This window comes from Orbicella faveolata, unplaced genomic scaffold (genome assembly GCF_042242905.1).
Source record: "Orbicella faveolata isolate gen_17 unplaced genomic scaffold, um_ofav_v1 contig_15, whole genome shotgun sequence".
Lineage (NCBI taxonomy): Eukaryota > Metazoa > Cnidaria > Anthozoa > Scleractinia > Merulinidae > Orbicella > Orbicella faveolata.
The window spans coordinates 7,176,427-7,191,510 of record NW_028301542.1 but is presented as its reverse complement, the minus strand read 5'-3'; the positions used below and the strand labels follow the sequence as shown (position 1 = coordinate 7,191,510).

The following is a 15,084-nucleotide window of genomic DNA, read 5'->3' as shown; positions in this document are numbered from 1 at the left end:
GGTATTAACTTGTACTGGACAAAACATTTTCCAGGAAAGACATTTGAACTGTTGCCGACATTTAGAATTCAATTTCTGATCGCCAACATGTGTAACGAATATTTCTTGAGACACTAAAGTTTTGACCAGCGACCCTGCAAGACAGCGTGTCGCCAAACGTTTTTAAATTTTGTGTTTGTATTTGTTTACACTGTCATTAGAGTTTTAGTAGTCCGAACTTAGACAAGAAACTCAACGCGGAAGAGTTTCTATTTCTATCTCGTGGAGCAACTATTTCTTCATGAGAAATCGTGTATACGCATATCTTTGAATTGTGTAACGAATTGAATAAAGAAATCATACTCGCGTACTCATAAGAGTTCGAACGCCACTCCCTTGGATTTCTATGAAGAACGAAATCTGGGAATAAGGGACAGTCACGTGGTTAAACTGATGGCGAACGATCTGAAGGAATGGATCAGTCTTCTAAGTTGCAAGCCTTCACTCATCGCAATCATTATTACTTTTTTTTCCTTTATTTTTTTTGTTTTTGTTTGTTTGTTTGTTTGTTTATTTCCCGAGCTGAAACCAGTTTATTTTTGCATAATTTAATTTTTGAAAATTTAATTTTACATATTTTTCTCATAATTATTATAATTATTCGATGTTCCGGGATGTTCCGGGATGTTCCGATATGTTCCGGGATGTTCCATGTTCCAGATTTTATCGACGCCCTATAAAAAGACAAGAATTGAAAAAGAAAATATATTTACTAGAATACGATAGGCAATTTCCCTGTTCGCTTTTGCCTCGTGCGAAACCATTCATATGAAAATGTTTTCTGCGTAGATGTTCATGTTAATGCAAATAAAATTCATTTTTACATGAAAGGTTTTGCACGAGGCGTGAACTTGGAAATGGCCTACTCTGAGTTACAATCCATTACTGATAATAACTGTCCCAATTCACCTAAAGAAAAGGTGTTTGAAATGGCAGGGAAAGCAAACTGAGGTTTGAAGACAATCTAAACTCAGATTGAGTAGCTTCTTTGCAAAATTAATTCAACTAAACTAGCCAAAATCACCAAAATTGCTCGAACTCCACTGACTCATAAACAATTCCAATCGTGTCTGGAGACTGTAACCTGCGGTCAATAGATATTTGATTGATCTGCATTCAGTAAGGTTTTTTTTTTTTTTCAAATTTTACATATGGCTTTCACGCCTTTCATCTAAAAAGTTGACGATACCTCGATGTGATTTTTCAACTTGCGCGCGGAATAAGACAATACAGTGTTTCATTTCTCGGAACTATCGGTCTGATAGTTGCCCCTTGAAAATTTGATGTTCTTAAATCTAACAAATATTTGTTTTGGGAACATCCAATTTTCGCGGCGCAGCTATCTGCCGTTATTTCCTCGACAGAAACACTTTGTTGTTTAATTAGTAAGCCCTATTAATCTAAAGCTTCTAGAATTAAAAAGTTAGTGCGTAAGCTAGAAACACTAGAAACAACGTGTGCCCTGATTATTGCTTCAGCCTCATCAGTCCATTACCACACCGTAGAGACTCGAGCCGTTCAAAATCTTATTGTCAGTAATAACGAGTTGTTGTTGATGGGAAAACATTTTTACCGATACACTTTTTTGCACTGTTGTTTTTTTCTTTCTGTCAAGGCTGTGGATTAGTGGCAAGTAACTCCGTAAGCAGTCCTAGATATCCTGACTACTATCCAAGCAATACGCACTGTGTCTATCAAGTTCCAATTCTTCCCTACTACGAATTAAACATTACCTTTAGCTACTTTCATCTGGAGGAGAGCAGCTCATGGTAAGTGGAGGCATAACTGTGGGGTAAGGGGACAGGAATCCGAAGCCACCCGATACCCTATCCCCCTTACTCTCCGTTACAGAACCCTCTGTAGAGGTTCCTATTTTCATTTCCCTTTCTTTTTCAAAATATTGTGCCTTTGGGTTTTAAATTTCGTTCCTATTTATTGCAATTCTCGCCATTTCGGAGCCTCTCATTTCCCGCCTCACTTAGCTTCCCGCTATCTTGGGTAGTGGGAAACTATTTGCCAGGATTGTAACATTAAGTATTTTTCTTTTTAGCTCAGCTGATTATTTAAGGATTTCCAACGAGAATAATCAAACATTTGGTACGTACTGTGGCCAGAAGACAGGACATAACGTTATTGTTAATGGCGAGTACGCCTTGTTAACATTTCACTCGGACTTCGCTTTGGAAGAGATAGGATTTCAGATATCTTTTACAAATAGTAAGTGCAAGCAAATCTTTGTTAACAATCCCTGCCTTATTAACCTAAGCGCTAGCGTTATACTTTTTGTGTGACTTGCGTTTAAAGATACGTATTTACATTCGGTCGATTTAAACTGCGACAGTGACAACGAATGTAAATATTTCATTCTGTTGCTATGAAATTCACGTGTGCCGCTGCGGCGTTAATTAAGTCTTAATTATGATATAAGCATACATTAGGTTTCACAGTTGAAGTATATTCATCTCAACTCTCAAGCTTTCAAATTTTATTTTACGATTTATTTAGTCTGACGGTCTGGAAAATTAATCTTGTAATTACTCTAGCCCTCAGAGGCCTGTGCCCCTGGTTGGGGAATAACACTCTGAGCTGCACACCCAGCCCTGTAAACAAGTCATGAATAAATATAGGAATTAAAATTGAACACAGAATGTATGGTCACATAAGCGCTTTTTTTAACTTAGAAATTTTGCGCGTTTAAATTCACTTTTATTTTTGGGTAGGGAAATCTCTTTAACCGCCGATTGGTTAGCTCAGTTTGTGTAGCACCGGACTAGTGTGCGGGAGGTCGCGGGTTCAAACCCTGGCCGGACCAACACTTAGGGTCTTTACTTGACATAATTGAGGAGAAAGTGCTGCCTTTGTAATGACATCTGCAAATGGTTAGACTTTCTAGTCTTCTCGGGCCAGATAAGCACGATAAACCGTAGGCCCCGTCTCACAACTCTTCATAATTAATTCTGTGGGACGTAAAAGAACCCACACACTGATCGAAAAGAGTAGGGGACGTAGTTCCTGGTTCCTCATCTAATGGTTAAATGCTCTGAGATATTAGCTGCGTAGGCTACTCTGAAATTCGAAGGTAAATAAAGTAATATATGTATGTATCTCCTCAAGTTCTAAATGAGCTAAACATGCTACCAATGTGCAATGTGCAAGAAAGACTTGTACTGCTACAAAGTAAAATCTATCGCACCGCGAGACAGTTTAGTTTGGAAACCAGAGACTTGTGAAATGTTTATTAGCTTCAATTGGTGTTATTGGGGCGATATTTCAGACTAATTTGTCAGCCTTATCAGACGGAGAAAAATATGATCTACCGAACTGACATACACGCTAACGATTTTGCACCTATTTTCCGTCTGTCTCGCTGGTAAATTCTCGATGTCTTTGCAAAAAAAAGCAAACAAACATTTTCCATGGTTCACATTCAATCCTGAAGAATTGAAAGTGATTCCATTAGATATTTTTCAATGGAAACCACCCGCGTCTACCACCAGTGATGTTATATAGCAGGCGTTTTTCCCGCTACAACGCACCCATTTATTGGCTAGTTCATGATCACATGACATCTAACAATGAAACTGTTCACCGCCAAATGCCATGAGCGGGCAACATTGCGAAAACTATGACGTCGAACGGGAAGCAGTTCACTGTTACCCGCGAAATGTTGACCGCTGTTGCACGTGATCAGAGCGTGCAGTTGAAAGTAGCCTGATGTTGTCGCTGGAATCTGATCAGAGCGATTTTCGAAATTTGTCTTTGTTTTATTTTGCTATATAACAGATCACTTAATGACTGGTCCCTTGGGGAACAGTGAAGTTTGTTTCCCTCGACTTCGTCTCGGGAAATATTGAGATTCTCGGGAAAAAAAAATTCACTGTTCCACTCGGGACCAGTCATTAAGTGTTAATTGCTTGGGCCTAAACAGACTAGTTTGTAGCGGGCGCCATCCTTGTGGAATATCAGATAGTTAACTATACAAAGGCTTTGTCGATTTTTTTAATGACCTTAATATATCGCAAAGGAGTACTTGAATGTATGTTACCGGAAAGCATTTTGGTCTCTTAAAGGTTGCGGATCTGTGGTAAATAACACACTGAGGAGTCCCGGATATCCTACCACCTACCCAGGAAAAACAACTTGTGTTTACCACGTTCCTATTCCACACCGCTCGGCGATGAACATTTCATTTATTGATTTCAACCTAGAGTTTGAGAGTTCGTGCAGGTAATTGTATTGTTTTAAAAATGGACGATCTTGCTCCTAGATGAACACCACATGCAATTTTAGCCAGTATCAGTCACTCAGCTAACCAGCCAGTGAGTAAGTGAGTGAGTCAGTCAGTCAGTCAGTAATTCAGTCAGTCAATTGGTCGGTCAGTCGGCCGGTCAGTTAGTCAGTCAGTTTGTCAGTCAATTGATCAATACATCCATGCATCCATGCATCCATGCATCCACCCACCCATCCATGCATCCATGCATCCATCCCTGCATCCATGCATCCATCCATGCATCCATGCATGCATGCATGCATCCATGCATCCATGCATGCATGCATGCATCCATGCATCTATCCATGCATCCATGCATGCATCCATCCATGCATGCATCTATCCATGCATCCATGCATGCATCCATGCATCCATCCATCCATGCATGCATCCATGCATCCATCCATCCATGCATGCATGCATCCATCCGTACATTCATGCATGCATCCATCCTTCCATGCATCCATGCATCCGTCCATGTATCCATCCATGCATCCATCCATGCATCCATCCATGCATCCATCCATGCATCCATCCATGCATCCATCCATGCATCCATCCGTGCATCCATCCATGCATCCATGCATCCATCCATGCATCCATCCATGCATCCATCCATGCATCCATCCGTGCATCCATCCATGCATCCATGCATCCATCCATGCATCCATCTTTCCATGCATCCATCCATCCATGCATCCATTCATCCATCCGTGCATCCATCCATGTATCCATCCATCCATCCATCAATGAATCAATTAATCAATCAAGCAGGCAGGCAGCTGACCAGGAAGTTAGGAAGTGTTTCAATTAGTCAGTCCGTCAGTCAGTCAGTCAGTCAGTCGAGCAAGGAAGTAAGCAGGCAAATAATTGTAAGTAGCTAATCGAGCAATGAACTGTTCATTATTTACCATGACCCCTTAATATTCGAACATTTTGAATTTAGGCTCACTTAGGATTTTTGTAACTGATTACAAACAATAAAACAAAAAGAAAAGAAAAAAAAACATATTATTCCTTGATCACAGGGGCCCACCCTCTGCCATCTGCTACTCTCCGAACGTAAAGTCGTTCACATGGCACCTACTAACTTGGTTGTTGTTGTTGTTTTTCTTTTTTTCTCATACACTGCAAGCATTGTTATTCTCTTTAAAAAATTCTAAGTGTGTTGTACATGAAAATACAACAACAAAGAATTTTTATATCTTTACAGCTTTGACAGCTTGACGATTGCCAACGACACAAATCATGTGTTTGGCAAGTACTGTGGCGAGCAGAGCGGGAAAACACTTCTAGTAACTGGTCTCTACGCAGTCCTCACATTCCACACAGACCCTGCTGTGACAGCCACAGGATTTCTGTTAGTTTTTAATCCCGTTCCATTTGGTAAGTAAACTCAGAATTTTCCGAGCATTAAAACAAGCAGGGGCCTGGGAACAAATTGTTACACTAATATATATTGATTTAAGTTATGTCTATCTACCTGCACCTTTCCTCGGGTCTGTTGTATGCTTTTAATTTTAACCCGGCCTGCATAATGCAGTCCGCAGTGTGCTTTGTACATTGACAAGCTTCAAAATGCTTCGATTGTTTTATCTAATGGTAAACAGCATATTTGATAAAAGAAAAGACGCTCTTGACTTGTGTTTTCAAAGTCTAAGCCATTTTTTACCTGAGTATAGTCTTATCCGTTTGTGCAAATGAATTTATTTTGAATCGATATTGCCATCATATGCATGTATAGAACGATACTTTACTAATCCTTGGGATTGTTTTGGGGTCAACCTAAATGTTGCGTTGTCAGGAAAGTTGTGAACTTCTATCTTTCCTGATAGGGCAACCACCCCGCACCTCAGCTTCCTCTCCCCGCTCCCTACCACCACCACCACCACCACAACCACCACCACCACCACCACCACCACCACCACCACCACTAGACTCATAACGACGCATCTTCACCTGGAGTTTGACCTCCCCTATGAAATAAAATTTTGTTTTACGTAAGTGACTTTTGTGCTATTTCAGAGTATGGACGTGACTGTTTAGATGTGCTTCATAAAGGGAACACTGAAGATGGTGTGTATGGCATCAACCTCGATGGAAATGACGTCATTTCCGTGTTTTGTGACCAGCAAACCAATGGAGGCGGCTGGATCGTCCTGCAACGGAGATTAGACGGCTCTGTGGACTTCTACCGCGACTGGAATAGTTACAAAAGAGGCTTTGGAGACTTAGCGTCAGAGTTTTGGCTGGGAAATGACAACATCCATAAAATTACCGCAAAAGATTCGCAACTCTTGATAGAACTTACGGACTTTGATAATCTAACAGCGCATGCGTCCTATGACTTTTTTCATGTGGCAACAGAAACCGAAAGGTATGTAGTGCAACTTGCAGGTTTCTCTGGAACAGCAGGAGATTCCATGTCTTATCACAACGGGATGATGTTTAGCACAAAGGAACAAGATAACGACTTCCACGGAAGTGAATTCTGTGCACAGCGATTTACAGCAGCGTGGTGGTACAACAAGTGTCACTATTCACATTTAAATGGCCAATATGGTGATAGTGCTCATGGCAAGGGTATCAACTGGAAAACGTGGAGGGGACATGAATATTCTCTCAAGGAATCCGTGATGAAAGTAAAGCCACTTCGAGGTAAAGAGTAGAGGGTACTGCATGGTACATGGGAGGCGCAGTGGCCTTATGGTCAGTGCGCTGCTGGACGACGGATTGAGCGGTCCGGGTTCAAGCACTGGCCAGGGACATTGTGTTGTGTTCTTGGAAAAGACGCTTTTCTCTCACAGCGCCTCTCTTCGCCAAGGAGAATGAATGGGAACCAGTGCATTGTTAGTTGGGCCAACCTGATAGGCTAGAATGCTGGTACTAACCTGCGATGGACTAAGCGTCTCATTCCGCGGGGGAGGAAACTAACAAAACTCCTAGCCGCTTGATGCTACTGAAATCGGGGTAAAGTAATGAAAGCTACCAGACAACTGGGCTTACAATGAATACGAAGTTTATAATTTACAATAGTGAACATTTTTGAAATTTAATGTTTGAAGATTAAGTTCGGGGATGCAAAGTGAGCCACCCTCCTCTCACTATTTATTTCCAAAAACTCATAAAAATGTGATTTTCATTATTGATTTCTATAATTCTTAAGTGATGTAAAGACATTAAGTTTGAAAAAGTAGTTCAATATATATAAATTACCTTAGCGATACTGAGAGCCTTGATAATTGCTCAGCTCTCCCTCATTTTGGTAGTTACCTTTCCTAATATTGAAATCTATTTTTGTCCGAAGAACGTGACTGGTCTTATGAGCTGATTTTCAGTGGTGAGTCATCTGACGTCATACTCCTTCCTCGAATAACTGACCTCAAGGACTTTACAGCTTGCTGGTGGCTTAAGACGGAATTACCAACAGGGTGGTCAACAATTTTCTCATTTCAGAATAATGAAAATGAAAGTCTGGTAAGCTTTTCCTTCCACGAAAACGGGAGCTACTCATTTCACATACACAATGATCAAAGGTAAGTGATTAAATGCGATTATAAATCACTTCGTTTAAGTATCATAGTATTAAGCACCTCTGCGCTGGTTGGGGCACAATACATAGAGAAAAGGGGTATTAAGGTATTAAGGTATTTAGACTACTGGGGGCTCTAACTATCTGACCTCATTCACACACCCTGACTTATAAGTGATAAACTTGGGTATCATCCACCCAGGGGCTAAAACAACTTCCCTTCAATAACAAGCAAGATGCCATATTCAACTCTACTTACTTTCTATCCGGCCTACATATATTCAGTCAAATCTCTCCTGATGGACACCTTCATAACACAGATAATAAACTCTATCCATTGGGTGTCTGTACTATAAAGTTTCTGATCTAAATATGAACGCATTTTTTTATTATTCTTTCTGAGCTAATTGTTCATTTAAGTTAAAATATTAAAAACAAACCTTTCCAAACTCACCAGGATTTTCAACGCCCAAAATGACGCCATCACAGGTGAGCGCTGGCACCACGTGTGCATCACGAGGTCCTCTGCTGGTGGCAATTGGGGATTTTACGCAGATGGTGTGAAGATAGCGGAAGGAGTAGGCTTGGGGTCTAATTATAGCACAGACGTTGGTTTTATGATCGTAGGAATGTTCAAAGGAGTCTTAACTCGCTTTAACATGTGGGACGAGTTCATCGACGATCTCTCTCGGATTGAAAAAATATCGTATGCTTGTTCTTCTTTAACCGGAAATGTCGTACCATGGCCGGAAGTACAATTATGGAGCAAAGGAAACGTTATAAAAAGGAATTATACTCTTTGTAAATTCTCAGGTGAGATATAAAACAAAACAAATCAACTGATTTCCTTTCACACTTTTGTAAAAATAAAAATGTTTATCATGTTAAGTCTAACATTCTAAGCCATAAGCTTTAACCTCTATGTTATTAACAGCTTATTAATTAATGGCAAGCAAACCTTAAGTCCCGATATTATTTTACAGTTGTGAATGACTACTGTCACTTTAAAGGAGGCAGAAAGGAATTAAAATACTCAACTTTACGAAAAGATTAAGTCACCTTTCTTTCTTTTTTTTTCTTTTTCTTTCTTTGGCCGACAGAGTTATTTCATTGGAACTTTGCGAAATCTAGTTCGGACACCAAGAGGACGAGTGACAGCGTTTCTGGCAGAAGTGGAACTTTTAGAGACTGGAAATGGTCCATTGTGAACGGTGTGGCAAGCATACAAAGTTCGGACTTTCTCGATTTTGGCGATTATAATTCAGAATGCCTTAGTGATCCCAATCTTTGTGATCAAGGGCTGTCGCTAAGTTTCTGGTTACGTTACAAGCGTAAGTAATGGTGTATTCAGCATTCGCAGAAGATAGCTTGAAAAAACCACTAATCGCTAATGAGATTAAAAGCTGAGTCCTGTTCTTTATCAGAATCTTCATCAGTTTATGGCATCTGTAGTAGTATTTTATTATGTAGATCGTTTGCAACCAACATAATCGCCGCCATGTTGAATGACCATTAACTAAATAATTCTCATTAACTTTATTGTTCCTGTCCTCCTTCAACATGGCCGCCAATGTCTTTATCATTTAAATCACTCGGGAGTGGTTGCAAACTACCTATTTGTTCAGGAACCTACACCATCTACAGGAAATTGTGGGTTTAAAGGTGCAATATTCCCAATATTAATCGACGCAATTTTCTTGCTTTACTCAGCAGCTCGCTCGAGAACCAGATGTTATTCTGCCTCTTGTTTTGACGTCAGTTTTTTTATGGGTCTGTTCTCTTATTGAAAATAAATTGCGTCCCAACATTGTCAAAGTGGCTTTGGAACCACGAGCCACAGGCGAGTGGTTCCGCAGTAAACTTTGACAAGAACAGGATATTGTCAATAACAGGCCAGACGCATTAAAAACTGACATCAGCTTTTTTACGATAACCAATTGCCAAATTGTCCGCTCTCGCTCGTTGACGCATCGTGTAAATTATAAATTAATGTGTCTGTCCGCTTATTGACAATGAAAATTAGCCAATGAGCGCGCGAGAATTTCTGCAGTTATCGTAAAAAACTGAAATTTAACAAATCAACGTCAGTTTTTCATGCTTCTGTCGACCTGTTATTGATCATGAATTTCGTTATACCATTGTCAAAGTAGCTGTGGATCCACGAGGCGATAGTCGAGTGGATCCGCAGACTACTTTGACAATGTTATGAAGAAATTCGTTGTCAATAACAGGACAGAAAAACTGACGCCAGTTTGTTTTTTTACGATAACAAATCGTCAAATTTTCCGCTCTCGCTCGTTGCCGCATCGCCTAAATTATAAATTCATTTGTCTGTCCCCTTATTGACAATGAAAATTAGCCAATGAGCGCGCGAAAATTTCTGCAGTTATCGTAAAAAACGCCTGTGAGAGACAGAGAGAAAATAATTTCTTTAGGTGCAGTAATTCATTCATTTGTTAGGTGCTATGAAGGCGGGAGCTATGTGGGTACTAAATTTTTTAATGAGATTTTCTACCAATCGTAACTGAATTAGTGCAACCTACGTTTGCAATTCAAGATCGTCAGTAAGCTTACGGCTTCTTACACTGCAATTACAGCACGCTTCATGACAGATATTTCTGGCTACAAAGATGAACACGATGATATTCTTGGAACATGGCTGGACTCCATCCTTCCGAAAGAAGGAAAATGGTATCGCTGCTTCAGAAGTTATCCAGGTTGGAAAGGCAGCAGCTTTCACTACTGGTGCGATGGCAAAGGACCAACTGTAATACTCATTCGAGTTCAACAGAATATATTTGGGGGATTTCTGGACAAAAACTGGGGAGGTAAGAGAGTCTACCCTGATAACTCGTAAAGGTAAAAATGTAAAAGGTACAGCAGGCTGGATGGCCCTATTCTCCGAGAGGAGAGCAAGGACTAATGATGATAATAATGATGATGATGATGATGATGATGATGATGATGATGATAATAGCAGGCTGGAATTGCCCCCACCGCCTAACAACTCTCTCTGGTAGAGCTTTATTTGGTGTTACTGGTATTATGAGACGCTGGACGCCTCTATTTCCATCGTTCTTTGGTTGTCTAATCACTGCCCTTCTATAACATAAGATGGGTTGTTTGCGGTAGAAGCATTCGTCGTTTCAATCAATCCACCAATCTCCTATCAATCACTCTTTAATTTATTTTCGTTCCTCAATTTACATTTTTACAGTGCCTGCCGATAGCCCAGTCTATCAAGATCTAATCACAAACGTTTTTACTAATAAATAGATTACAATGGAAAATAAGTAAACAGTAAATAAATGGAAAGGTGACAAGAGAATGACAAAACATGTAAGGGGTTATCAGATTAATTATATAATATACTGTATGTACATCTATTGTTATTTTGTATTACTTTTATTCATTTACTACCGTCATTTTACTTAAGAAATAATCTTGTGTACCTCAATAATGGAATCTTCTTCGAGAACACTTAATGGTACAGTGTTAATTCTGATTTTGAATGAGTTATTTTTGGTAGTTCTCTCAGAGAGCATGGTATCTCATTCCATAGTTTAGAACCGATTCTTTTTCTATTTCAAGTTATGAGGGTTTTATGTAAAAATTATTGGGGGTAAAAGAACGTATATTGTAAGAATGGACGTTGGATGTTTTCGTAAACATTTTACGTATTTTAATTGGTGCTGAAGCAGTGCTAACGTCATGCATCAGTTCAGATAAGCTTTAGACTATAAAAGTTTCAGGTAATTTCATGAGTGACCACTTTTAGCTCTGATCTTGTAAGGAAACTTTCCAGTCGGGTACATGTAGAGGGATTGGCAAAATCAAAATATGGTGTCTAAATGTTATTATGAGTGCCCCAGACAACCAAATGTTGCATTAGTTTTCCCAGTATCATTCTGTCTCATATATACTTGCTTTTATAAATTGTTTGCTAAATTTGTTTTTCAGGTACAGATAGATTTATTTGGAGTGAAAACGCTTTCATTTTCAGCTTGAAGAATTTACGTGGATTGCCTCCTTTTAAAATGAATCTTAAAAGCGACAAATTCGACAAGGCAGCCAAGCAAGGAAGCCACTTTGGTCCCATTTTTGGTGACAATGATATCGTTATAAACTCGAAACCTACCTCGATTACCGAGTCCTCGTCAAATCTTGACAACTCTTATGAGTTTCCAGCTGAGTTAGCCCTCACTTCTGACGAGCGTGATAACCTTCTAGCTGGTAGTAAATACTTTCTGGTTGATGACATGGAGGCCTTTTATTATGAAGGTAAGCAAAGATGCTCTAGCTCCGTTCTTTCTAGAGATGAAATCGAGGCTGATTCCATATAGTCCTATTTTTTTCTTTCCAATTAAATTACTTTGTTTAATCGGGTACCAATATATGTGAACTGCGAATGAAAGAACTTAAGATCGTTACAACAGGTACTTTCTTAACCTATTGTAATCAAGGTCGTGTTCTGTTGGGATCAACCGTTTCTGGTTGGTTGGGTTAGTTGTTTTTTTGTGTGTGCTTACATTGGGAAAAATCTTTTTCGGTTGGTTGGTTTAACCAACCTTAATCCAGGTTAAAACGGTCGAAAAAGCATTTGCGTGATTCTGTCGCGTGATTGTAGCTCGCGTGGGGACTATTCCCAGGCGTTACCGCGTTCCAAACGAAAACGGTTGGAAAAGTGTTCTATCGAGAAACCTCAATAGTATCAACCCAGACCAGTTGCGGTTGAAACGGTTGATCGACCTAAGACTTTTATCTCGCACTTTTGTTGTATTCTGTAAAATTTCTTGCAGCTTCGGCCAATTCACGTTATGTAAGATATGCAAGGTACATTCCTGATTCCCATTTAACTGCAAGTTACAGTCTGGACGATACCACTGCAGACGGACGACCAGAACACGCCATTTTAAACAACAAACAAGGTTCATGGTGTTCTTTTTACATTCGACAAGATGAATGGCTCGAATTGGACTTGGGATCAAATCACACCATATATGGAGTTGCCGTACAAGGAGCGCATGACTCAGACAGCAAGGTTACTAACTATACCATTGGACTTCGAACGGATGGTGAGCCGGTCGATACATGGCTGCTTCAAAAGGTTGGTGTGGTTTAACTGCAATGATGATTGTACTATAACTGTGGGATTCTCATACTGAGCGATGTGCAAGATTTCCAGTTACTTCACAAATTCATAATACATCCGAGGCTTTCGAGTCAAAAGTGTACATTTTTTTAAGTTTCTTTTGTCTCTCAATTCCCAAAAGAGACTTGGATACAAAGAAATAACCACCAGATATAGAAGTTTCCAGAAAGCCAGCTGGCCATGGGAGCCATGTTAGAATATTGATATATCGAACGTGGCCTGTTGCAGTTAGTTGAAGCATGTCCACTGTAGCTATAAGCCTTTAACAACAAAGGATTGTCTTGCGTTTTAAGTGATTAGGTTCAAGAAAATAAGTTCCCTCGTTTTCCCTTCGAGGTCAGATTAAGGGTAATAGAAAATTTAGCTTGACGGCCAAAGTCTAAAACCCCTTCATTATTTATTTAATTTTTGTATATTGTTACCTTTCTAAACGACCAGTATACCCATTCCATGATACATGGAACTGTTAAACGACATGGAAAGTCCCCAGCCTGTTGCATCAGTTATATATGCCAACGCCTTAAGTGTGTTCCGCGGCGTTTAGCGTCATTGGGTGTTATCATATTTCCCCCCAGATTTCAGACGGATCACTGGATTATTTTTACCCAACGGAATACGAAGCACGATATGTGCGATTCACAGTGAGGACCTGGTACCGAAGAGCTTGTATGAGAGTTGGAATATTAAATGGCAAGTTGCATGCCCATTATGCAAGTAACAATATTACTCTGCCAATAAGTATATTTTTAAAACACTGGTCAACAAGATGCTTGTTTTGGCAAACGTGTCCTTGAAACGTCGAAATAACTTCGATTTACACTCTGTAATCAGAATGTTTAACATCATGCTTGTTGTAAAGAAACGCCCGAACTAAAACTCTGCAAACTTAAGAGTGATTTATGTGTAAGCTGTCAGTTTTCCTTAACGCAAGAGATTACACGCCCTTAACGCAAGAGAAAACACGCAAGAGAATACACGCCTAGCTGTTTATTGCAAGAGACCTCTAGGATGATTTCTTATAATTATTTATTAATTATTATAATGATTATTAATTATTATAATGATTATTAATTATTATAATGATTATTAATTATTATAATTATTACTAATTATCTGTGAATTTAACTGCACATAAGATAGCCAAGTCAAGCTATGTCAAACTGGTTATCTATAAAAAATAGAATTTTGATAACTTGAATGAAAGCAAAAGCAAAACACTGCTTGCCCTAAAAATGCATACATAAAGCTATTTTGACGATTAAGGAAATATTTCTCCTTATTTGGTCAACAGAGTACTGCCCTTCTGGCTGGGAATACTTTCAAGGTTCTTGTTACTTTTTCTCGTCGACTTCGAACTCGTGGGACGACTCCCAAACACACTGCCAACAGTCATTTGCAAACCTGGTCAACATAGGATCTATGCAAGAAAATGATTTCATAAGCGCTCAAACAAACTTCGATGGGTGGATAGGTCTTAGAGAAGTTCCAGGAGACAAGATGAACTGGACTGACGATAGCAGCGAACCTGTTTATGTAAACTGGCCGGCAGGAGAACCTGCTCATCAAGATAACCAAAGTGATTGTGCCTTTTTCTCAGTGAGTTCTGGAACCTGGCACACAAAAAATTGTGACGAAGTTTTGCATTTTGTCTGCGAAAAAGGTAAGACCTTGTTCTCTAAAGGAATATCAATGCTTGATCCGCCAAAGTAACTTTGGTGGAAAATCCGCCTTCTTGAGGCTGGTTTTCACTAGCGACGGAGTAGGAGTCATAGTCGGAGTGCTTATGAAGTAGTGAAAAGCTAGTCATACACTCGACGGAATCGGAGTCGGAAGAATCAGAACGTTTCCATTTCTTTCGATTCCGTGCCTCCGTCGCTTATGATCCAGTGAAAACTAGATTGTCGGAGTCGGACGCAGGAGCAGAAGAACCAACCAATCACAAGGCCCTGAATCAAGTAGAGTGATTGGTTTATTTTCCGCTTCTACTTCTGACTCCGACAGGTTTTTTTCAGTTTTCACTAGATCATAAGCGACTCGTCATAAGCGGAATCGGTGTTGCTTCCGACTTTGTCGCCTTGATTTTCACTCGGA

The 15,084-nt window shown here is 39.7% G+C and overlaps 1 protein-coding gene across 1 annotated transcript in view; it reads left to right on the top strand.

The window, feature by feature from the left end:
- Positions 1-15,084, top strand: part of LOC110055206 (uncharacterized) — a 66,017-nt gene that overhangs the window by 1,581 nt on the left and 49,352 nt on the right. Inside the window, exons 2-14 of the mRNA XM_089288511.1 lie at positions 1,586-1,808; positions 2,090-2,256; positions 4,110-4,266; positions 5,523-5,695; positions 6,335-6,967; positions 7,617-7,845; positions 8,299-8,654; positions 8,942-9,172; positions 10,439-10,669; positions 11,802-12,122; positions 12,641-12,948; positions 13,569-13,683; positions 14,285-14,653. Of these exons, the coding sequence (XP_089144637.1) occupies positions 1,586-1,808; positions 2,090-2,256; positions 4,110-4,266; positions 5,523-5,695; positions 6,335-6,967; positions 7,617-7,845; positions 8,299-8,654; positions 8,942-9,172; positions 10,439-10,669; positions 11,802-12,122; positions 12,641-12,948; positions 13,569-13,683; positions 14,285-14,653 (3,513 nt within the window). The remainder of the gene's footprint in view (positions 1-1,585; positions 1,809-2,089; positions 2,257-4,109; positions 4,267-5,522; positions 5,696-6,334; positions 6,968-7,616; positions 7,846-8,298; positions 8,655-8,941; positions 9,173-10,438; positions 10,670-11,801; positions 12,123-12,640; positions 12,949-13,568; positions 13,684-14,284; positions 14,654-15,084) is intronic.